General features: G+C 40.6%; 1 protein-coding gene across 1 annotated transcript; it reads left to right on the top strand.

Moving 5' to 3' along the window:
* Window positions 1-62: 62 nt before the first annotated feature.
* Window positions 63-24,861, top strand: LOC137284113 (sorting nexin-8-like). Its single transcript, XM_067815794.1, has 14 exons — window positions 63-92; window positions 217-341; window positions 2,697-2,829; window positions 3,932-4,125; window positions 10,089-10,206; window positions 17,220-17,341; window positions 17,772-17,852; window positions 18,416-18,576; window positions 20,378-20,510; window positions 21,436-21,504; window positions 22,225-22,335; window positions 22,728-22,766; window positions 23,655-23,804; window positions 24,504-24,861. The coding sequence occupies exons 1-14, from the start codon at window positions 71-73 to the stop codon at window positions 24,642-24,644; spliced, it is 1,599 nt and encodes a 532-aa protein (XP_067671895.1). The 5' UTR covers window positions 63-70; the 3' UTR covers window positions 24,645-24,861.
* The last annotated feature ends 28 nt before the right edge of the window (window positions 24,862-24,889 follow it).

Below are 24,889 nucleotides of genomic sequence, written 5' to 3'. Positions count from 1 at the left end.
TTAGGGAATGTTTTTAAATTAACAAATATAGTTTGAGGCTATATTCTTCTGATCACATGACCCATTCAAGATGTCGGCCGACCTTGTATCTGGTAAGCGGGAGGCGTGTTGCAACAGTCACACCTGATGCGCTTACCGGCTGTCAGGATTTTCATCTTTGTGAATTACACACCATGTTTGTAAAATCACCCATTGTAACGTTGTCTATGTTTCCAGGGTCGGTCCCTCCTCTGTATCGCGAGGTTTATGAGATCGTCTGTCCAAATCAAGAACATGTCGACCGCGAACTATTCGTGCAAATGATGGTGAAATCCAGTTTGCCCAAACAAACAATTATGCAGGTGTGTACTTTTTGTTTGCAATTGGTACGCAGATATATGACGAAACATGTATCGATTGCATTTGTGCATTATTTATCTCTGAGTGCTATTGTTTCCTGTCAAGTAGGTTGTCGTTTTCCAGACCCCCTTGCGCTTCAAAGTGGGCGTTTCCACAGAGAAGTTTTGTCTTGCGTCGAGATGCAGATGACAGTTTTCTTGTCATTGATTTTAAAGCATAGAAGTGAAAGTGCAATATGATTTCATGATATTGTCCAACATGACTAATAAATATGTACTTATTTTAGTCATTAGTTTATGGTAAAAGATGTTATGAAAATAGGAAAAGGTAATTTGTTGTTTTTGGTCAAACAGATTTAAGCAACAAATAGTATAATGCTTAAAGCAAAAACATATACTTGCTAATCATGATGCATGATGAATATGCTGAAATTATTTCTGGACAGTTTAAAACTTGAACCATGAATACTATTATTTAAACTTTGCTGACACTGCACTATAATATTATGCAAACAAAATTGATGCTGTAAATATATAATACCCCATCTTTATGTTTCTGAATTGACAATGACATACAAATAGCATGAATATAGATGTAGGGAAAATCGTGAAAATATGTACATTTCTTGAGAAATGTGAGTTGAATGATTGACTGAGCCTACTGCGTCCACTATACATGCCATCATTTTGTAAAGGTAGTTTTTGATGATAGGCCAGAGTAATTTTTCTTGCATTTTACCTATGAATATTCTGAAACAAGTTAATCCGTGCTGAAAAACAAAAACCTCTACAACTCTTTTTGTCAAATTTTTAAATAGAAGACACAAACATGAACACTTATCATATTTTTGGAAAATTGTGTTTCTTTTGCTGTTCATTAAATAATGTTCAGTGTAATATTATTTTCACTGAAATTTGTCTTGAATTTGCTTTTAGTTCCCTTGTATCATTGCATGTCCAGGTATTTCTTGATCTTTCTATCAATGATAAATGTCAATGATGTGTAGCAATTGTATTGCATTGATGAGAGAATTTAAAGAATTGCCAATGTATAGTGAGTAATGTATTTAATCTGTGAAATGAAATTGGCAAATTGATTTCCATCTTTGACAGCTGACAGTAACAAATCTTTTTTGATAAATGGAACCTCTTTTTTCGCCACTAGCAAAATATGTTTATGTAAAATGTTGATGGCACAATTTTCATATTGACAAATATTGTTAATAATTCTTCCCTTTGACATTTACTGAAATGGATAATTTTATTCAGACAGCCATGAAGAAGGCATAACTAAACTGATTAGATTGGGGTTTTACTGTAAATGTGTGTATCTCTTGTATTGTAGTTCACAATATGTCTGTGAATAAATCTATTGTTGATATAAGTGTGCTTCTATGATGTTTATTATGGTTGAAAATTATCACTTAAAGTGTTAACCTTGTGGAACTATAAACCCAAACCATTGTTGGGGAAGTAAAACAAAGGTTAAATACCCTTTCTCAGTGTGACACAATAGTGTCGGACTCTCTGACAAATCATACAGATTCACAGACAATCTAATGGAAGTCTACAACCAAGTGTCTGCCTGTATAATTCAAAATGACTCTGACTGAAGTTGATACATGTGACAGTCACATTTGTTTGCTGTTCATACATTTTACCTCTGTTAATAATTTCAGTGCCAATTGCAAGAAATGTTAAATGTGTAATGTATGTTTAATTTTTATTCTATGACTATGAGTACTGTGAATTTTCAGTGGGTCAGACCTCTAGAACTTATACGACCTATGGCCTGTTACTTTGAAACACCATTCGTGAACACTGTTTTCTATTGAAAGTCCAAACCATGCTCCTCAAGGTTAAGACTCTTAATGGTAATTGAATGAGCATAAGGCAAAGCAGCACCATTGGAGCATAGTTCTCCAGAGTTAGGTATTTCTGTTCCCAAGGACTGTGGACTGGTTGTAATTCAAGACCAGATTTATGAAAGTACTTATTGCATGTTCACACCGCAAGATCCACTCTCTGATGTCAGCTATCGAAAATGTGTCAAAAGACATCTTGCTGCCTCTAAACATAATATTGTTAGTTGTAAATGGTAGCAATTTAACTAAGGTCAGTTGTGGAACATTCATCAAAAAGACCGTCATTTTTATGGCATGATATTGTCATTTGTGAATGGTAGGTATTTAGCCAAGATAACTTTACAGGGTACCATCCACTCAGGAATAATGTTCAAGGCCTAGTTAGACACAATACAGGAAACCGTAACCATGGTGACATGTCTATGAAATGGCATATTTTATGAAACCTTTCATGCATTCAGGTTTTCACTCCTTTGTTTGTGTTTTATACCAGATATGGGATGCTGTAGACAGAAACCAAGGTTCACTCTCCCGGAATGGCTTGTACAAAGCTCTGGCACTCACAGCTCTGGCACAACAGGGAAAGGCAATTAATGAAAAGTTTCTTGACTCCTTCTCAGGGCAAGGTATTAGATTTTTTTGTTCTGTGATATGAGCACAAATCCCATTATGATTCAGTTCATTCCTTATTCCTTTGAAGGGGCGGTGGGGTAGCCTTGTGGTTAAAGTGTTTGCTCGTCATGCTTTATTCCCCACATGGGTACAATGTGTGAAGCCCATTTCTGGTGTTCTCCTTTGTGATATTGCTGGAATATTGCTAAAAGCGACATAAAACTAAACTCACTCCCTCATATCATATTGTTCCTTTCCATTTTCATACTTTACTAACAGTAACACCTTCATGTATTGTTTATATGTTATTATATTCTTATGACATGCCATGAAAGAAAGACCATACATAATCAGAAATTGTCTAAATGTCCTCTTTACACAAAAAATATGAAAGTTTTGTTAAAAATCCTGTCTTATCTTTAATGAGGATACTAGACCACATAAACTTAAGTTACTTTTGGTTCAGACTTGTGGCCCAAGCTGCAGGTGTGCATTGTACACATGCTGAACAGCTACATGTTGGTATTTTGACATTTTTCATAACTTAGTTTGAGCAGTAAATATCAATTTACTTCCTCATACACACCATTATAAGGCAGTAAGGTATTTAGAGAAAACAGAGTAGTGCTTTTGCACTCAGTTTGAAGAAATGCAGATTCAGTAGTTTTTCACTTGGTCATGAAAATTTGTAGTGATTACTATAGGAACATTTTACTGCAAGATATTTCATGTATTTGAAATTTGATATTATGTGTCTATCTAGTGATTTACTAATATATCCCATGATGCAATACACAATGGTCCTCAGTTTGTTTAGAGAACATATTGTTCTCAGATTTCTGGTGTCCTCCGTTGTGATATTGCTGTAATATTGCTGAAGGCAGTGTGAAACACAAGTCTTTCACTGTAGTATTATGTATTATTATCTTGAGCAGTTTTACTGGCAAGAGAATTTTGCAAGGAAATGTGATCTGATATACTTTTGTTCCTTCTTCCTTTCGAATTGTATTATGATTATTCTTAAACAAGCTAGTGATTATGAAATGGCTTTTTGATGTGTGCGATTACTTTTGGGTATCATCATTTGTTACTGTATCGTATTATCTGTGTCTGTAGAGTTACCTAAGCCGACACTTGGTGACCTGTCTGATCTGAAAGCTTTGAGTGTGAAGATGCGAAGAGAGAGGAATCCAAATGTGCTTGGCTTCAACTACAATGAATTGTGTAACCTTGACATTGTGAAGGTGGAACTAGTTCCTGAGAAGAAAGGTCTAATTCTCAAGCATGTAGAGTATGAAGTCACAAGTCAGGTGAGCATTGTTCATTAAATGTTGGACAGTTGGACTGTGCATATTTGTGCCCTTAGCTGTTCCTGGATCAGGCTGATCATGGGTTCATATCCAACGTTTGCCTTGATTCACCCATACAGTTGCCTTTTCAGTATCATAAAAGGATGAATTTGTATAGGTTACATAAGGTGACCAGATTGAATAGATAGTCATGCTCAGTTCCTCCACTGATTGCGTGTCATAGGACATTGCTTACACTAAGTTACCGTCATAATATCACTTGGGTTTGTTTGGTCCAGATTGGATTAATTAAGTTAATAAAGCTTGAACATTACTGACTTTGCAAAGAAACAAATGAATTAGCTTATGTGTTGTGATATGACTGAAATACTCTTTAAGTCTTGTTATACCAGCTTGTCTCACTCAGTCATTACAGCGGTTGTGGGGTAACCTAGTGGTTAAAGCATTTGCTTGTCACGCTGAAGACACAGGTTCGAGTTCCCACATGGGCACATTGTGCAAAACACATTTCTGGTGTCACCTGCTGTGACATTGCTGGAATATTGCTAAAAGTGACATAAAACCCAACTCCTCCATTCTCTCAGTCATTCACTTACTGATTGTCCTTGACTTTCCCGCCACAGTTGTGGCACTTATATTTGATGCAGCAATATAAGGCAAAGGAACAATAAGAAAGGGCTAAAATAAGAGACCATACAATTGTAAAGTCATGAAAAAGTGATGTGACCATCAACTAATAACCAGTGATAATTCCAATCAATGAATGAACCATGTGCAGCATTGATGTATCTTCAAGTAGTCTGATGATTGTCTTGTTGACAGCCACCAACATTATCAAGGTTTAGCTCAGTGTACAAATCTTTTTATGCTTTGGCACTGAACCACACACATTCTGTGATGTACAGATGTCAGAGAGAACTTGAACACAGAGAATATTATGTGGTGTCTTGAGCTAAATCTCTTAAGTCAACAAAGCACCTTTGTTTATTCAGATATCTCCCTTGGATTTGGAGTGACCAAGACCAACCCTGTTAGATCGGTCATGTTTGTCCGACATATTCAAGGGTAGACACATCCAGTTTGTTGACAACTCTACTTGGATTAGTGTATTATGTATACTACTCAAATATGGATAAGGAAATAACCATTTTCCTTCACATTACCATGATAATTATTGTTAACCTAATAACCATTAACCTTTCCCTGCTGAATAAATTTCAATATTAGGTGCTGAAGAAAAGATGACTGATTTCCAACAGCTGGGGTATCTTTAAATACAGAACAACTGAACCAACATTCTGCATATAAATACTAGAAAGAAACTTATCCTGATTTTTTTCAAACATACAGAGGTTGTGGCCGAAGTGGACATAAACATCATCAATTTTCTTTAATTTGATTGATTTACTTGATTTACAGCAGAATGTGTTTCATATTAGGCACTTGTATGAATCATTAAATTTGTTCTGATTTCACTAGTCATATCTCCAATGTCTCATATTAAAGGAACATAAATTAGTGTATTTTGCCAACATTTCATGTGATGCATTTATCATTTTTTTATAAGTGCATAGGACATCAGATCTTATCTCAGAGATAGGGTTTTTCTGCTAATAATATTTCATAATAGAATATTAATTAGCTGTTCATTTGGAAAACTGTCAAACCCATATTTAACATGAATAACTATTGAGTATAATTAATCATAACTCATTTGAAAAAGACTTTGTGATTTTGATGATATAATTGGGGTATTACTTGCGCTGGTTATTACCCACAGTATGCATATCGATGATCAATAATTCATTTTAAATGTAAACCCCACCACCAATAACAGGACTGCAAACGAAACGAGCACCGATTAATACCATGATTAAGACAACCAAGGATATTGCTGTATTCAAGTGTGAAGTACACAAGTATGTGGATTTCATTGTTGTTTTACACTTTTGGAATCTGCACTGGATATTTAGGGCTTGATTTAACAAACGTAACAGTAAAAAACATCCTTTTGTTTTCAATTTAATTCAATGTTTAATTTTTGTATAAACATTGATTAATACCCCAATTAAGATGATCAAGTATACTTCTGTCGAGAGTAAGCAAGTATGTTGTATACATTGCAGGAAACTGCCCCAGTTGTTTAGGTCATGATTAAACAAACAAAACAATAAGAAATACATTCACCACAGCATATTTTGTTTCGTTTTGTATCAATATTGATTAGTCTCAAGGTCATTGATGACAGATGACACAAGCAAGATCAATCAGTTGACCGATCATTCATCATTTACTCCTGCAAAAGTTATCACAGAACCATTTTGACCTTGTATGCCTCAGTGCCTTGGAAACACTCCTCATATTTAAATTTTCTGTGTTTCTTTCCAAACACAATCTGGCTAAGTCTTAAAATTTAAATGAACTGTTTATGGTAGATAGACATGGGACTTGTGAAATAATTTAAATTATGAAAACCTTGGGTCACTTATGTTGGTGAGGCAACATTATAACCAGCAGAAAATGTTATCATTTGTTGAAACAGACCAGAGCTTGTAGAATGTGCAAATTAAAGTATACTTCCATAATTATTTTGTTTCCTGAGCATAACTCAAAAACCATTCAAAATTTTTCAACAAAAATTAGTAAATATATCATTAACTAATGTAGCGGATAGTGGATGAGAAATTAAAGGACTGTTTATTCCATTCCTTTGGGAATGTTTCATTGGTATGTATATATGCAACTTTGTCTCATATGCAATGACATGTTTTCAAAATGGAATATTCCTACTTTTTTTAAAGGTATATATTAAACAGAAGCTAAAGTGGTGCCTTTTGCAATTTACGTGGTATAAACCTACATGTTATTTGTCATCATTCACTTGAAGCTCAGTTAATGAATTTATAACAGGTATAATTAGTGGTAACGCCACTTAGATTACCCGACAAAGGTCCCCATTTGGCATTTCTTGTGTCTGGATCGATCAAAGGATTAGCTGATAACACGCTGATTGATTAATTACTTTCATGGGGTTTTGAATGGTGATTTGTCAAAAGGTAGTGATTATGTACATTTACTAATGTAATCATGTATACTGAATACATTCTGTCATGTCTGTGTCTATGTAAAAACAACACCCTTCTTTCATAGAATTAACCACCAATACATTGATTGATTGCTCATTATTGGCTAACTAAATTACTTTTTTAAAAGAATGACGCACATTATGCAATTAGTTGCCAGGTGTGCTATCTTGGGTAACCTTTGAGACTATACAGCCGTGTGAAAAACCTGAAACGATACATAACGTTTTCGTATATTAGACTGTTAAAAGACACATCACTTGGGAAATCTGCAGATGAATTCTATATCATTCGTTTTTGTGGATATTGATGGATACATTCCTTGAACACGGTAATAGCCTGACATTGCTCATAGAACTTGAATGTGTTTTAATTTTAATATTTGCATTTTGTTTTTATTAAGTTGTCATAGCTTTCAACAGAATCATTATGTGTAATGTGTATGTGTAATGATACAGATGACATACAGTAGGGCGTGCATGCAAATTATGATTCATATAGGCAAACTATAAAATGTCTAGATATTACATTCCTGTTACACATTCGCAGATCGCTTCTATTTATTAAGTTTCAAATGCATACAAGTATGATTATAAAGTAATTAGGATTATGAGACCAAGTATAAAGACGTATATTGACAAATGGCTATGTACTGGTGAGTGAACATTTACAAACCAAGTAAATTTAGCAAGTGAAGAAATTTATTTCACTTAATTTTCACTTCGACCCCGACCTCACTTGTATTATGTTCCAGGTTGTGTCATGCAAAATCCTTTCGGTCATGATTCAAATACATATTTAACTACTAGTAGAAAGTAGTTTTGATTTTCTAACTTGATGAAAACAAGCCATAATCTCAATAATTCAAACAGACTTTAGGCCATGACTTCACGATTTTAAAAAATGGTGGCACCCTGTCTCAGGATAAATGCTATTTAAGTTTGTTTTTCACTGACTTGCAAAATCAAAATTACTTTTCACTGGTTGTAAAATATGTATTTTATTGATTGACATTAGGATTTTACTTGACATTGCTTGTAACATAACAATTTTACTCTTGGAAGAGAGGGGTTGATATAACATTACTTACGATAAATTTGTCATTTCGACCACAACCTCGCTTCCGAGGAAGGAAGCGTTATATTCATGCAAAATCCTTTGGGTCAGCAATGTGTAGTAAGCAGTCTTGATTTTATAAATCAGATGAAACTTGAACTCCATTTTCTATCCTATAAGTGTGGAAGGGGGCGAACCATCCGATTTAGTATATACCACAGGCTTCCACAACGTTCGCTTTGCGCACACAAACAACCAATTTTAAGCACAAACTACGGGGTCCGGTGGAAATATGTGCATAGTGACACCATCATCTGACCCCAAGGAGCACTTGACGGCAACACAACAATTCGGCATGTCTTTGGTGACGTAGAGAAATCAGCAAAATGACGAGCTTCCTACACATTTTCTATACAGCTTACTGAAAATCGTTCCTTCTATGATGTCACTGACGTTACGTAACCTGTCTGTGGTTTCATTTGCAGGCGAGAGAAGCAGACGGCTTTTGAGCACTTGGTATTAATTAAACACAAGTTTTTTTTTAAAAAAATGGTGTTCCGTTTATGACTAACCAGAAGTGTTTCATATGCAGTAATAAAAAGACTACCAAAAAATTGAGTTTAGTCGTTCTTTAAAGATCACATATACTCAAGGGGGTAATAAATCCATAAATCATTTATTGACATCTTTTTAAATGGACTCTATCATTAAAACTACTCATTTCAACATTTATTTACCTTAAATCAACCTTACTGACAACAGTGCACAATTCTCTCATGAGAACAATTTTTCAACCAATCAGAGGGGTGTGCCTCAGTGATGTTATACGAGGTATACCTATGTGGGTTGCTGTAGTATCCATCTATATTTCTGAGGGTAGATTGTTTTATTTATAGGTTTGTCTAAACCTGCAATCGTGACAGTTGAAAAATGAAATCTCTATGTTTTCACAATCTACATAGATCTGGTGGTGTACTGGGGCCATTTTGTAGTTTGGGATTCCTGAATGAAATACTTTCTGCAATTCCATAGTAAAAAGTTTGACTTTGAGTTTGACTGAATTTGGTGGTTGTGCTCTTTTCCAGAGCAGTATTTCAAAACCGTTCACTATTTCTTCACCAAACTTGGCACATAGATATGGTTGGTGATGTACTGGTGCCTTTTGGTAGTTTTGGATTTTTGTATAAAATATTAATTTAAATTTCCATGGCAACAAGGTCGACTTTAACTGAGTTTGTTGGTAGTGTTGTTTTCCGGAGTTGATTTGAAAGACCATTCAATGATTCTTCACAAAATTTGGCTCATCAATCGGTCTGTTGATGTACTGTAGCCTTTGGGTTTGATTTTGATATCTGAATAAAATATTTCTTTGCGTTTTCATGGCAGCAATTTCAGCTTTGACTGAATTTGGTGTTTGTGCCTTTTCCGGAGCAAAACTTTAAAATCCAGTCACTATTTCTTCCCCAAACTTGGCACATAAATAGGTCTGATGGTGTACTGGTGCCTTTTGATATTTTAGGAATTCCGAATAAAATATTTTTTGTGTTCCATGGCATCAAGTTGGCTTCAATTGAATTTGGTGGTAGTGTTTCTTTCTGGAGCAGAACTTAAAAACCTATTCACTACTCTCCTTCCACTTTGTTATACACACTAAAACATTTGACATCATCATAAGTGGTAGACATATTTATGAATAGTATTTTGCCATTTAGGGGCTATATTGATGACTTTGTCTTGTTCTACATTCATGTGTAAATACCTTTATTGTTTCATTAATTAAAACCTTGAATAGAATCTCGACATTAGATTTTTTATTTGTTTCAGCGTTACAAGACGACTGTTTTGCGTCGCTATAATGACTTCCTGGCGTACCATGAGCTCCTCATGCTAAGGTTTCCATATCGTCTTGTACCGCGCCTGCCACCAAAGAAGATGATGGGAGGTACATATATTTCCACACTTCATCCAGATTTCTTGGTTTAGTTTGCAGTTTGCCTAGTTTGCATGCAATACTGAACATGCTCACGTTTATATAATTAATATGACCTCCTGTATTGTATGCATTGATTGGTAAGAATTTCTCCCTTTCCTCCATCCCAAATAATATTTATAATTCTTTTTCAGAAGAAGTCCTCCTTGGGGTACATATATAGCATTAAAATGTCCATTTAAAAATGCCTACGACAGTTGTAACAATATTGAATAAATATTTTACAAAACAAAAACTCGTTTTTGTCTTGTGAGACCACCCCTACAGGGCCCCCACCCGGGCCCCTTAACAGCCAAGAGCAGGTAACTCTCGCCGTGTACCTCATACCTCACTTTTCATGCTGTCGTCTTTGAGGACAGTCGTCCATCAGCAAGCTCTCATACTTAGAGAACCTACGAATTGAAGAGAAATGAGTGAGAAAGCTACGAAAACCGTATGTATGGTTCCTTTTTAACGCACGGGCGGTATTAGGAATGCATATTTCACTCTTTTTCATTCATGAAATGTTGTAACTTTCCGTGGCTACCGTGGTCTTCAGTCATGTGGCTGACAAGATGGCGGGCGGCACGTACCTGGTGGTTATTTCTTCTGCCTATTCTTTTAGGTGGTTTTAAATACAAACCGGATATTTGTATGGTTTTTTACCTTTCTTTTCCATGGTAAAGAAATCCTTATATGCTATTGTATGTTTTCATAAATAGCTTTCTTATTATTTAACGGTTAAATATCGCCAGTGCGTATTATTGTTTCTGTTAAATACTCATGTGTTTGTTGGATTAACGGGCCTTGCTATTAATCATAGCACGGTTCGGTTTTTTCCAGTTCAAGGTGTGTGCTACTTGTAACGCAAAACTCCCCCCGAGGGATAAGCATATTCTGTGCCTGCGTTGCTTGGCGGAGGAAGCTCACGACGAGCAAGGATGCGCCGTATGTCAGGACTTTTCCCCCAGGGCTCAAAAATCCCGTCATGCAGACTTGATCTTTTATAGATCTTTGATCCAGGCGGGGGGGGATATTTGGGCTCAGGAGCCGCCTTCAAAAAAAGCTAAAAAAGATATTAAGAAGGCGTCTTCGGCGTCAGTCTCGGGGGGGGATACGGCAAAACCAGCGAAGGGTACTTCGGTTCCACCTCCAGCGGTGGCTTCTACCTCCGCAGCACCTCCCACTGAACCCTCGCAACCGTTAACTTTTGATTTATTTTCGTCTTTGTTACAGCAGCAAATGGCGTCGGTGCATACCCTGATTTCGGATGCGATGTCCGGTCTCCGTCAGGAGATCGGCGTTCGTCCGGAGTCGGGTGTGTATCCGGCTTCGGCTTCCATGGGACTCCCCAGCCACGCCTCTGGCGCCGGTGTGGGGACTTCCATTAGGGGTGCGCAGGAACCGACTTTAGAGTCGGTTGCCAGCCACTCCGAGGTTGCCAGTGTTGGTCATGGGACCATACCTATGTTGGGAGCGTTGCCGGCGATCCGCCACCCAGACTCAGTCTCGGGCGTCGGGTCTATGGCGTCGGGCCGCTCGGCTCTGCTCGGGCCTCTCTCTCTTTCGGATGTTCCCTCGACCGATCCCCCGGAGCTATCCTTAGATGACAGATCTGAGGTGTCACTCATGGGGGATCGCGCCGAGGAGATAATGGAGGAGGGGGAGGACCGGGGTGGGCCGAGTGAGTTTTCGTTTTCGCTCGGCGCCTCGCTGAGGCAGGTACGGGAGCGTATTGCTTCTGTCCTGCCGCAGGTCGTGGTTGCTTCGGCGACACCTGACCCCGAGGAATTCCGACTGCCGGGTGAGGCTTTTGCCCCAGCCAAGGTGGTGGATTCTCGGTTGCGCATCCTCCCTTCTATTTTGTCAGAAGTGATTAACCCTCTTTTAACGGGAGCGCGGTCACGCTTCGATTTGCCGGAGCTAGACCGACGTTACCTGATGGGTGATCTTGACTTGTATAACCCTCCAGTGGTCGACGACTGTATCTATGCATCGGTCGCCCTGGGGGGTTCCTCTGGCAGCTCCTTAGCTTCGGCTAAGCAAGGACGCCGCCTGCCTCCGTTCACCTCTAACGTTACTGCCCTCAAATCGGCTTATAGGTCGTTTGAGGAGCAGTACCGAAATGCAGCTCAATGCCTTAAGGTCACAATACACGCCGCATATACTTCGGTATTGCAGCGTCGGCTTGTTGACGGCGGCGGTGTTGAGGAGGAGTGTGTTTCCCCTACGCTCGCTCAACAGCTTACGGAGGTGCAGTCACATCTGGCGCGGGACTCGATCAGGTCCTCGGCGTGTCAGATGATGTCTGCAGTTATGGGCCTCCGTAGACTGTGGCTGTCCGTGGCACGGTATTCGCCGGCCACTCAACAAGCGCTACTTTCACTGCCATTCCGGATGGGATCTACTCTCTTCCCGGGAGCGGCATCAGTAGTCCGGGAGGCCGCGGAGGCTGTGTCTACATTCAAGGAGTCTAAACCCTTGTTAGAACAGCCTCACACTTCTCGTGCGCGTCCCCCGGTGCTTTCCTCCGCTTATCCTTCGGCTCCGGCCAAGGACTCTGCTAAGTGGGCACAGCCCTTGCAGGCGCGGAAGGGTAAGGGTAAGGGTAGGGGCAAGGGCAAGGCTGCGGCGCCCCAGCATCCTTTTCCGAGGAAAGGGAAGTCGGCCCCGGCTTCCCAGTAAGTCATCCTCCGGAGCCCTTGCAAGTGATCCCGAATCAAGCAGTCGGAGCACTGCCGACGTCGGGCATTCATTGCCTTCTGCCAAACCTTCCTGTGGGTGGCCGCCTTTCCCACTTCCTGTCGGATTGGGAAAAGGTAACCTCCAACCCCTGGGTCCTATCCACACTCAGGGACGGCCACTTACCACTATGGAAGAGAGACCCGCCTCCCTTTTCCGGAATTCGGCGCACTCCTGTGCCGGTAGTTCCGGAGAAAGCCGAGGTTCTCCGCGCCGAGGTTCAGTCTTTACTGGACAAGGCGGCCATCGAGGTGGTTCCAGGGGGCCAGGAACAAGAGGGATTTTACTCCACTTATTTCCTGGTCACCAAAAAGGACGGAGGGTTCAGACCGATTCTCAATCTCAAACGGCTGAACACTATGCTGCAGGTACCGTCATTCAAGATGGAGACACTACGGTCAGTGATCTCATCTGTAGAAAGAGGCGACTGGCTTACGTCCATCGACCTCAAGGATGCGTACCTGCATGTTCCGATGCATCCCGAGTTCAGGAAGTACCTGCGGTTCTCCTTCGACGGGGTATGCTATCAGTTTCGGGTGCTTCCCTTCGGCATCGCTACGGCTCCGAGGGTATTCACCAAGCTTATGTTAATCCCAGCGCAAGTGGCCAGGTCACAGGGCAGGTGTTGTCACCCGTACCTGGACGATTGGCTTATACGAGCACTTGCCGCTCACTTGAGTCGAGACGCAACATTCGCCATAATGTGTATTCTCACCAGGTTGGGCTGGATTATCAATCTCAAGAAGTCAGACCTAGTTCCTACACAGGATCTGATCTTCTTAGGCGCACGGTTCGACACAGCGAGAGGCATAGTCTCCCTGTCGCCGGATCGGATCTCCAAAGTTCAGAGAGTTGTTATGCAATTCCTCGAGTCCCCCTCGGCTTCGGCTCGGGTTTGGCTCCAGTTGCTAGGCAACATGGCAGCGACGGTGGACGTTGTTTGGAGGGCGCGGTTGAGGATGCGACCCATTCAGTACGCCTTGGCGCGAATGTGGTCCCACGGCAGGAGTTACGAGATGATTCTCCTCACTCCGGAGTGGCTCCTTCCTCATTTACGGTGGTGGACAGTGGTAGGGAATCTATCCAGGGGGTTACCCCTGGACGCTCCCTCACCAACCCTTTCAATTCAGACGGACGCTTCCCTCACAGGGTGGGGTGGCGTGCTGGGCGCCCATTCAGTTTCGGGCCTATGGTTACGGCACGAAACGCGCCTGCACATCAATGTGCTCGAATTGAGAGCTGTCCGGCTAGTGTTCCAACACTTTCGGGAGACGGTTCGAGGCTGTGTGGTACGTCTAGAGATGGACAACCAGACGGCAATGACCTATATCCTGAAACAGGGCGGTACGGTTTCTCCGTCCCTCCTAGAGGAGGCGTGGCACTTTCTACAGTGGTGCGACCGGTTCAATGTTCGGGTGTGTCCCGTGTATCTCCCCGGGGTGGACAATGTTCGAGCAGACGCGCTCTCTCGACGTGTCCTAGCTCCTCACGAGTGGATGTTGCATCGGGAGATATTCGGGATTATCTCCCGGTTGTTCGGATCGTTCCAGGTGGATCTGTTTGCCTCTGGGGGGACGAACCAGATTCCGGTGTTTTGTTCTCGGATACCGGATCCGAGAGCCATCGCTCAGGACGCTTTCCAGCTCGATTGGACGGACAGGGTATTGTGGGCGTTCCCACCTCTGCCGCTGATTCCCAGGGTCCTCTCGCAGCTTGCCACCCAACCAGCTCGACTGTTAGTGCTTCTTGCTCCTCTTTGGTCGTCTCAAAGCTGGTTTCCGGTAATGATGAGGTTTCTGGCATTGCCTCCTGTCCTTTTACCCTTTCGACCGGACTTACTATCCCAGAACGGAGCGCCGCACCCGAATCCCAGGATTCAGTGGGTGGCCTGGCCACTGTCAGGAATCGCCTCCAAGCGAGCGGAATTTCTGCACCAGTTGCAGACACAATTCTGGCTTCGCGGAGGGATTCGACAAACGTTCAATATGAGGATAGATGGGCCTGTTATGCGCGCTGGTGTGTCAACAGGGGGATTCTTGATCCCTTTTCTTCAACTCTAGTTGAAGTACTGGAATTTTTGCAGTCCCGGTTAGAGTCAGGCCTAGCCGCCTCTACTATCCGGGGCTATTCCACGGCCATTTCGGCATTCCATATTCCTGTTGACGGTGCTCTCTTGGGGCAGCACCCTCTTGTTCAGCGTTTTTTAGCGGGTGTGGATAGGATCCGTCCGACTGTCCGGCGGATTAGTCCCCCGTGGGACTTGTCAGTCGTTCTTGACTGGTTGTCCGGTCCTCTTTTTCACGAGCTATCGTCTCTTTCTCTCCAGCTGTTAACGTGGAGGGCTGCCTTTCTTGTGGCGGTAACGTCTGGCAGGCGGGTAGGTGACATTCATGCAATGTCAGCGGATCCTGCTTTGACCGTCTTTCACAAAGACAGGGTCAGTATTAGACTGCCGGATTCTTACCGTCCTAAGATCGCAGGCGCTTTTCATGTTACAGCGCCTATCGAGCTCCCTAAGCTCATGCAGCCTCCCTCGCCCGGTACCTCTCTTCGACGTGCTCACGTCTTAGATGTCCGTAAGACCCTTAGGGCTTATATCAAACGAACTGCTGATATCCGAAAAGATAACCAGTTGTTTTGTTGTTATGGCGGGGGAAGAGCTGGTCTGCCGGCGAACAAGCAAACCATATCTAGGTGGCTTGTCTCTGCCATTTGTATGGCATATACTCATAAAGGGTTACCTATCCCTAATGGGTTAAAGGCTCATTCTGTTAGGGCAGTGGCTACGTCACAGGCTTATGCCGCGGCTCTGCCCATTGAGGAGATCTGCTCTGCGGCTATTTGGAGCCGACCGAGCACGTTTATCCGTCACTACCAACTGGACAAACATTCACGGGAACGTGCTCGGTTTGGCCATACAGTTCTCACCAGTGGGCAGAGTCGTGATTCCCCTAGCTGAATGAGCGTCTGAGATCTCGACTTTGTTTATCATGAAATGTTCCTGGTGGTGGGTTTTCACGAAACATTTCTTGTTATATTGGTGACGGATATCCCCTGGTGGTGGTGTTTTTATATATATATATATATAAAAAAACAACAAAAACACAAAGAGAAACTACCTCTAGACGGTTTTTTCACTATTAGCGTCGACATACGCTCATATTTACCCTTGCACTGTTATTCCCGGCACTACTTCGCTGGTTTGGGGGAATATTTACAGTGAATGGCATGAGGTGTGGTCATATGTCCATCACCTTTGCTGGGTTATTGTCGATTGGCTCTTTCGGCCCTATGTTGCCACGCCCCCGCCTGATTGACATCAGCGGCTTGGTGATTGGGTAAGTGTATTCTATCTCTCGCAGCTTCGGCAGTGTATGAGAGTGTGTGTAGGGTACACATCAGCAGACAGAATGCCGCTCCCGACTCACGTTCGTTGGGAGTCTGTCTTATGCTATATATGTACCCCAAGGAGGACTTCTTCTGAAAAAGAATTATACAAACCTGTAGAGGTTATGAATTCTTTGAAGAATGTCCTCCTTGGGGTACGGCCACCCGCCTCCCCACATTCTGTCTGACAATCTCAGCATGAAAAGTGAGGTATGAGGTACACGGCGAGAGTTACCTGCTCTTGGCTGTTAAGGGGCCCGGGTGGGGGCCCTGTAGGGGTGGTCTCACAAGACAAAAACGAGTTTTTGTTTTGTAAAATATTTATTCAATATTGTTACAACTGTCGTAGGCATTTTTAAATGGACATTTTAATGCTATATATGTACCCCAAGGAGGACATTCTTCAAAGAATTCATAACCTCTACAGGTTTGTATAAATTGATATGTACCAGAATTATTAACAAAACCTAACACAACACTTACTAAAGTCTTAGAGAAATATCTGCTTGTAAGAGGCGACTAACAGGATTGGGTGGTCAATCTTGCTGACTTGTTTGACATGTCGGTTCCCAGTTGCGAAGATTGATCTTCATGTTGTTGGTCACTGGATTCAATTATTTACAGACTGCCACCATATGGCTGGAATATTGCTGAAAGCGAAGTAAAACTAAACTCACTCACTCACAACAATAAGTAAAAGCCCCCAAATTAAGCACAATATAAGGTTTGAACCATTTACTCACTTGGTGTAACATCTGTTAATCTGCGGAAGAAAGAACATGGGAGAAAGGAAGGAAGGAACTCTTTCCCATTGATCTTTGGCCGTGAGCATCATTCATATTTTGGTTTGTTTCCAGCAAATAGAGAGTTTATTGAACACCGAAGAAAGTGCCTGCGAAGATTCCTGAACATCGTGTCTCGACACCCCCACATGCATGATGACAAGCTTACAAAGTTCTTCCTTACATTTAATGGAACAGTGAGTTTTTATTTTGTCCAGATTGTCCAGATGGTTGCTGTTCTGATAGAACAGTCACTGAAACTATTCTGTGGTGTTGATCAAGGCATTATTTATCCTTCAAATATAAGCTTATTAGAACATTTTGTATTCTACTCCTGATGTACGTTCACCTATGAAATCCAAAACAACTTAGATGAAGAATTTTAACAGTACATATTGTTTATAAAGAAAGGGCCATTATCCTCTGGATGCCGTATTACCATTATTCCACCAGCCACTGAGACAGCATGCAGCATTTCCATTCATAGCTTTAGTCATATGACAGATACACCCAAATGTGCCCCTTCCACGTCCAGAGCATTTGTTACTGTAATAATATCATGAAAGTCCAAATTATTTGTTAGGCTGAATTGAATTGAAATGAAGATTAAGTTTATTTCATCCATAGGACACACAGCATAAAATCAAGGAACATTTTCGTGGAATTCCAGATGAGTTTATGACAAGTAACCTTGCAAGCAAAGCAAAGGTAAATATGACCTGTTGTGATAAACTAAGTTGGACACTGATAGCGTGATATGTGTGGTATCAGATATGTGATCCCGGTGTTGGTAGCAGAGGAATGGTCATGTTGTGGCAGGGTTTCTAAAGAAAAATGGACAGATAACATGCCCTTCAGTGATATTAGCATGAAAATTTAATTTGATGAGGTCATCCACAAAAATTATTTCACTGTCAGATTGTGTCATTGTAACCTTATGTACTTACTGAAGACAGTGAAAGAAATAATCTGTAAAAATCCAGGTTTGAATTGGCCTTCAGTAACCCATGCTTGCCATAAGAGTATGAGGTGACTGACATGATCAGGTGGTCAGGCTCGCTGACTTGGTTGACATATGTCTGTATCCCAATTTCATAGATTGATGCTCATGATCTTGATCACTGGATTGTCAGATCCAGTATTGGTTATTTATAGACTGCTTCCATACAGTTGGAATATTGCCGAGTGTGGCGTAAAACAACAAACCTACCCAAACCAAAAGAAATACATATCAGTCAGGTAATTGTATATGTATTTGCACATGTGTGTAGGACTTGGTTCCCATGGATACCCAAGTTCAGCTGTCAAACAGTAAGGAGCACATCCGCCTGCTGTTTAACAGTGTATCAAAGATGAAGGACATTGGAGAGAGGATGGTCCAGAGGTCAGCAGAGTTTGCTTCAGACATGCTACAGTTTGGCAGGGAACTGAGGTAATGTAAATTCAATTATATGTTTACACACTGACCACTACCTCTTGGCCACCTACCTGAAGTCAGCTACTTCAATCAGTCTAGTCAACTCAGTGCAGTCCAAGCCAATCAGCATCAATGCCCAACCATTGTGTTTTTGTTGCAGCCCAGGTGTTATCTGGTCAGCTGCACACAAATAGCCTTGTAATCAAACCTAACTTGTATCAGGTAAGACCTACTTTCATGAGGAATGTAAACTGCAGCCCTTGTGAAAAATGTCTTGAGTCCTCAGCATAACCTGAAACTTGAGTCTAGTAAAGGGTAAGAGTTCTGTCAATACTCCACACCCCCATCAAACCAAAATTACAAAGTGACATTCATACCTTGGAAAGACTTCCGCCCATATGCCCCCTTGCATTTCATTCTAGTCCAATCATATCACCTGAATATATATTCCACATATGATAAGGATCAGTTTTATCATGTAACTGAACATAGTGAAAGACATATCAAACGTCTAGAAATGCCACTCAAAGATATACTTCCTTTTCTTTAAAATCAATGGGGCATACAGGTAGAGGTCTTACCCATACGCCACCCTAAATACACATTCAATAAACTAGAACAGGTATAATCATAAAGAGTCAGTGAACTTATGTCAGTGTTGGAATATTACATCGGGGAAGAATTTAGTCAGACTCTGTCATCAGGAAAGTTTTCATGTCACAGAGAGTAGAAGTTATCTTTCAGTGCAGAGTTGAGGTTTCTTTATTAGGACAATGCATGTGATTGAGGATTTGTTTTGTACAACACCTGAAGGGGCTCAAAAATCCCATTGCGTGATGCCAGAGGCAAGTCAGTTTTCAATTTGGGCAATCAAATAACGGTATCTTACTTGCCCATGGGCTACACGATACTTTCCACTTTCTGTTTCAAACTTCAAATTAGCTTGGATTTCATTTCATATCTGCTTAAAATGTAGCTATTAAGTTTCGCAATGATAATAAAGTATAGTTATCTTTCTTTGCTATGTATCACTTTTCAATAAATAGTCCAGTAAACTTTAGCATTTAAATACCATTTTGATTTATTCTTTCCGAATTACATGCTTTTGATTCATTATGTGATAAAATCAGGGCAAGTGGAAAATTTGTCTAGACAAGTGGCTTTTAAAAAAATTTATGCCCCTGAACTTTGACCTTATTTCCTGTGTTTCTGACTCAGTCATGTTACTCAGAGCAAACTCATTCAAAACTGGGCTGAAATTTTAACACAGTTATGACTGACTGCAATTCATTGCAGTCTGTGATCTACATGACCTTTGCCAAGGAATTCAACTTTGCTTCCAGTGGAAATCTGAACAAACTCAGATTTAATATTATTTTGAGAAATAAAGTTCAGATGTCAGGTATGGTTATTGTAGTTCTGGTAGACCCATTCAGACTGGGAAGTTTTTGCATAGTGACAGAAACAATAGATATGAATATCCATACTCTGTAATAGTACAGTGATTTTTAGAAGACAAACATCATCAAAACATGCTCAAGAGTTGTAACCAATTTTTCATGTAACATTCTACTTTACCATCACCACGGATGAAATTATCAGATTTGGTAACAATTAGCCTCTTTTCGCAAAGCGAACCATCCCCGAATGCTGCATCTATTCTCCCCGAATGCTGCATCTATTCTTTGGTGACAAATGGAACTTCTAAATGATGTTCATATATGTGCTATTCCAGGGTTGTTGATTGACCTTTGCTCACCCACTGTGTCAGTGCTATGCAAGAAGTCCTAATGCAGTGAATCATGTTCTTCCTCAGCTCTCTCAGCAATGATGCTACACCTGTAACGGCATGGGCGACAGGCAACAATGACACCTGGCACCACCTCAAGAAGGGCTTTAAACATCTGTCTGTGGAATATGCTTCATTGTCTGACAAGGCAACAGTAAAGGTTAACATTAACTTTGTGAAGGATAAAAGATATTGAACTGAAAGACTAACTGTAGTCCACTAGGTGAAGTGTGAAATCTGTCTCGTAATAATTTGATGTAGCGATCTTAATTTACTGTATCAGTTTCGTGTATTTATAAAAGAAGGATAGTAAAACTATTTTTATTAAGGAACAACAGCATTATTATTCCCTCAGCATGTAATGCGGGGGGATATAGTTGACGCCTCGTACGTCCGTCTGTAATTTTGTTTCCGGAGCATAACTCATAAAACCATTCAATATTTTTAGAACAAAATTTATAGATATAATAATCTGAACCGATGGTTGTGCCTTTTGCTATTTACAGATGTTTGGCATTTTTAGTTTATTTGTTTTTTAATGGAACATTTCAGTGTTAGTCTAATGGTGGGGTGGGCTTCAGACTTAGTCTTAAAATGGAGGGATGGGCTTAGTTTCTGGAGCAGAACTTAAAAAACCGTTCAACATTTTTCTGCAAAACTTGGTAGATATATCAGTCAGAACCTGAAGTGGTGCCTTAAAGTGGTGGATATGTCATTTTCTGATGACTCTTGTTACAATAAAACAAACAAATGTCATTTTTATTCACCATCACAGATGATATCTATTATTCATTATTACAAACATGTCAATCTTGTTTGATGATTTAGTATATTTTAACAGAGCATGGCAAACTATCAGAGTAAGACTGAGGTAATGTACCTAGTGTTCATGAGTGGCATAACATCAATAACATCAGCAGGTTGAAACCTATGCACAGAATTTTGGTAACATCACAACATTCTGAGTCACTAATAGCATGAGGAAACTGATATGCGTTGGCCATTTATCACAAGGAAAAGCACATCAATCACAATAAGCATGATATTACATTGTTCTGTGTTCATTCTGTAATCATTGTTTCCAGGCTGTTGATGAGGAAGAGGGAGTCGTAGAAAAGCTGTCTCTGTTTATGGACTTGTTAACAGCATATCGGGTATGTTGCCCAGAATTACCACATCAGTTTGCTTATCTGTTTTGTATTCGTATGTTTCATATCTAAAGTAATCATTGGACCTCATAATGTGTCATTGTATCTGAAAAGTGTGGATAGGTGCTAATAATATTGTGATCAAGATAGTCTGTCTATATATGCTGGGATATTTTTTAACCAGAAGCATTAAACAAAATACTATCAAAACTTGGCCTTATGACTGGCCCATTAAATACCCAGCTCTCATACCATGTTGACAGTGAGGCAGATGGCACAGTCTTGCAATGTTACACAGTTCATTGTCCATGCTTGGCTCAATTAAGATAGGATCCTCATTTTGGTTGTTGGTTTGTTACCTCAGTACACATATTCATGGGAATCAGATGGTAAGGAGCCTGCATGATATCCTGCTCAGCTTGCTATTGAAAGTGTTGTGCAATAGGCGACTATGCTTGTCGTAAGAGGAGACTAATGGAATTGGGTGGTCAGGCTCGCTGACTTGGTTGACACATTTCATTGGTTCCAAATGCATAGGTCGATGGTCATGTTGTTGATCACTAGATTGTCTGGTCCAGACGCGATTATTTACAGACCACCACTGTATAACTGGAATATTGCAGAGTGTGGCATAAAACTAAAGTCACTTGCTCACTAAGTGGTTGAAAACCAACCTCAGTCTCTCATTCACTATAGTGGATGATGTCATGTTTATGTGGAACACAGGACCTGTGTGAACGTCATGAGAAGGGTGTCCTTAATGACCACCAGAGAGCTATACAGAAGATGGGCCAGTACAAGAAAAAGAAGATGTCCGCTACTGTTCAGGGACCAGAGGTAGGTTTGTATAGACTGATACTTTCTTTGGGAATTCAGGGCAGAATGAGTCTCCAACATTGCATGTCTGGTGTGAAAGTCAACTAATGATAATCAGCTAATCAAAATGTGACTACAGTGTTTCATTTTCCCAGATGATTAGCTTGTTTATTGTTTTGTCAAAACTTGTTTGTCTGTCCAAACATCTGTTCTTTACATGCTGTCATGATGATGTGGGGTGATGACTGAGGTATTAAATTAGCTCCCATTAGATTTGAACCTCTCTTAGCTACACCTGGACATCTCAGCATTACTTCTTTTGACATCTGTCAAATATGGTCATGGGCGATATGATATATATGATTTGCTTTTAATGGCGATATCTCTATAACTTTTGTTGAAATATGTTTCAGACAGGAGCTGTTGAACAGTTAGAGCAAAAGATTTTAGAGGTTTGTATGAATTATTTCTGACTGTACATTCTTTACTCACATTAATGTGTATTCAGGTCACTCCTTCCAACATGATTATAGCCTTGACAATGAATTATGGTGTTATTTAAGAACTCTTGAGTACAAGGGCTTTCACTCATCATGCCAAAGGCCTGGGTTTGATTCCCCACACAAGTCAATGTGTGGGTACAATTTTTGGGTTCTCCTGCCATGATTTAGCCTGAGTGTTGCTAGAAGGGGCATTGACCTCAGTTCACTCTCTATTCAGCACTATTAGGACTACCGGCTGAGCCAGCATGATCAGTATTGCTTGTTCTGCTTGACGGCAACCTTGTCTCTGCTGCTCAGACATGTTGCCTGACAACCTTGCACCTCTTCACAATAATAGACCCAACCAGTTTGACATGACATGATTAATACACGTCCTTGTTTAATTGTAATACATGCACATAAAGTGTTTTTTATAACAATTTTGTATATTTTAGCATCTTGGTGTCTAATAGGTCCATGTTGGCCAGGTGATTGACTTACAACTTTATGTGATTTCTGCGTACACACCACTGGACACCTTAATAAACTATTCTTCTTTTCTTGTTCCTCTTGTGCCCAGGCTTTTAAGCATGTATGACCATTTTCACTACCATCATCAAATAACTTTTGCCTGTATTTGTGGTGTAGTGGACAGAGTATCTGCTTGGGAAGCAGATGTTGGTGATTCAAAACCCTTGTTGCTTCAATCAAACCAAAACCTTGGAGTATGTACACTGTGTCTGAACCCCTCATTACATGGTATCTCTCTGGACTAACATAGAACCAAATTGTTCCACATAACTACACAATATCAAATCCCATTCACACACCGAGTGTATTGGTCTATTTTGTTGACAGCAAGAGGGCCAGATTGCCAACATGGAGAACCGGAACTACTACTCTCTTCATTGTCTGCAGATGGAGACACAGCTTATACATGCAAACCTTGACATCTTCTATGAGACATTGCAGTCCATGACAGATGTTGAGGCTAAAGCACATGCGGAGGTATTGGATGGATGAAATAATAATCATAAATTACTTTTTATTTGGTAGTGTAGCATCTATAACATGGTGCATATGAGCTTTTAGAGTAAGTGTCACTAAGAAAGGATTATTCTGAAATTTTAGAAATGACCATGACAGTGATCAAGTGGAGTTCCAGATGAGATGGGGTTTTTTCTATTGCCTGGAGATAGGTTTACCATGGGTTTTTTTGTTTGACTGGTGATGCTCTCTGAAAATATAGGACTCATCACATGTGAAAGTCTTTTCGTGTTTGTTCACTTTCATGTAGTGATAATGGGTTTGAATCCAGATTATGTTTCAAGATTTTTCAACACAATACTTGTGCCTGAAGCGCTGAATGTCAAAAACCTACATCACTTTTGGCTTTCCTGTTTCATCTAGTTTAAGTATCATGATGACACAGGAAATATTGTTGAAAGCTTATCAAACCCATCATACTCTCTCACAGTCTAGTAGAATGCATATTCTCCATTCTCAGTAATGTGTTCATCAGATGGTAACTCTTCATGTACATCCTATAGCCAGGTAGTGCTTATTCGTCACACCAAAGAACTGGGTTTGCTTTCCCACATGGGTACAATGTGTGAAGCCCATTTCTGATATTACCCGCCGTAATATTGCTAGAATATTACTAAAAGCGGCTTAAAACCATCCTAACTCGTTCATGTTTATTTCCAGCTCGCAGCAGTATGGTCAGAAGTGCGGCCAATAATTGAAGGCCTTTATGCAAGTCTGAAAGACAGTTCACGCCCGTCCTCCCCAACACGGACATCTCCAATCGGCTCCCCCATGAACAATCACCCCGGAATCAGTGTGTGATATGTGCCTGTGATGTGTACGTTGTTATAGTGTCTATGTCACTCTGTGATTGAACACACCTTCAGATGTATTGGATCTGTTTCAACAAAGCAGGGTGGGATCAGTTGCATGAGAGGTCCGAGACATGATGAAAACTAGTTCACTGTGATACAGGGACGATAACCTGTATCTGGCAATCTCAAACAAATTTGCCACAACATATGGGATGAAAAAGAAAGGATTTTCAAACATAACAGTAAAACGTG

The sequence above is a fragment of the Haliotis asinina genome, chromosome 5, assembly GCF_037392515.1.
Source record: "Haliotis asinina isolate JCU_RB_2024 chromosome 5, JCU_Hal_asi_v2, whole genome shotgun sequence".
Classification (NCBI taxonomy): domain Eukaryota; kingdom Metazoa; phylum Mollusca; class Gastropoda; order Lepetellida; family Haliotidae; genus Haliotis; species Haliotis asinina.
This window is presented reverse-complemented; position numbering and strand designations above follow the sequence as displayed.

What these genes read in the sequence shown, in the direction of transcription:
- LOC137284113 (XM_067815794.1), top strand. Translation starts at nt 71, where the DNA reads ATGTCGGCCGACCTTGTATCTG. An exon ending in TGACTCCTTCTCAGGGCAAG is followed by an intron (nt 2,830 to 3,931) that starts GTATTAGATTTT and finishes CTGTGTCTGTAG; the next exon opens with AGTTACCTAAGCCGACACTT. An exon ending in AGGCTAAAGCACATGCGGAG is followed by an intron (nt 23,805 to 24,503) that starts GTATTGGATGGA and finishes GTTTATTTCCAG; the next exon opens with CTCGCAGCAGTATGGTCAGA.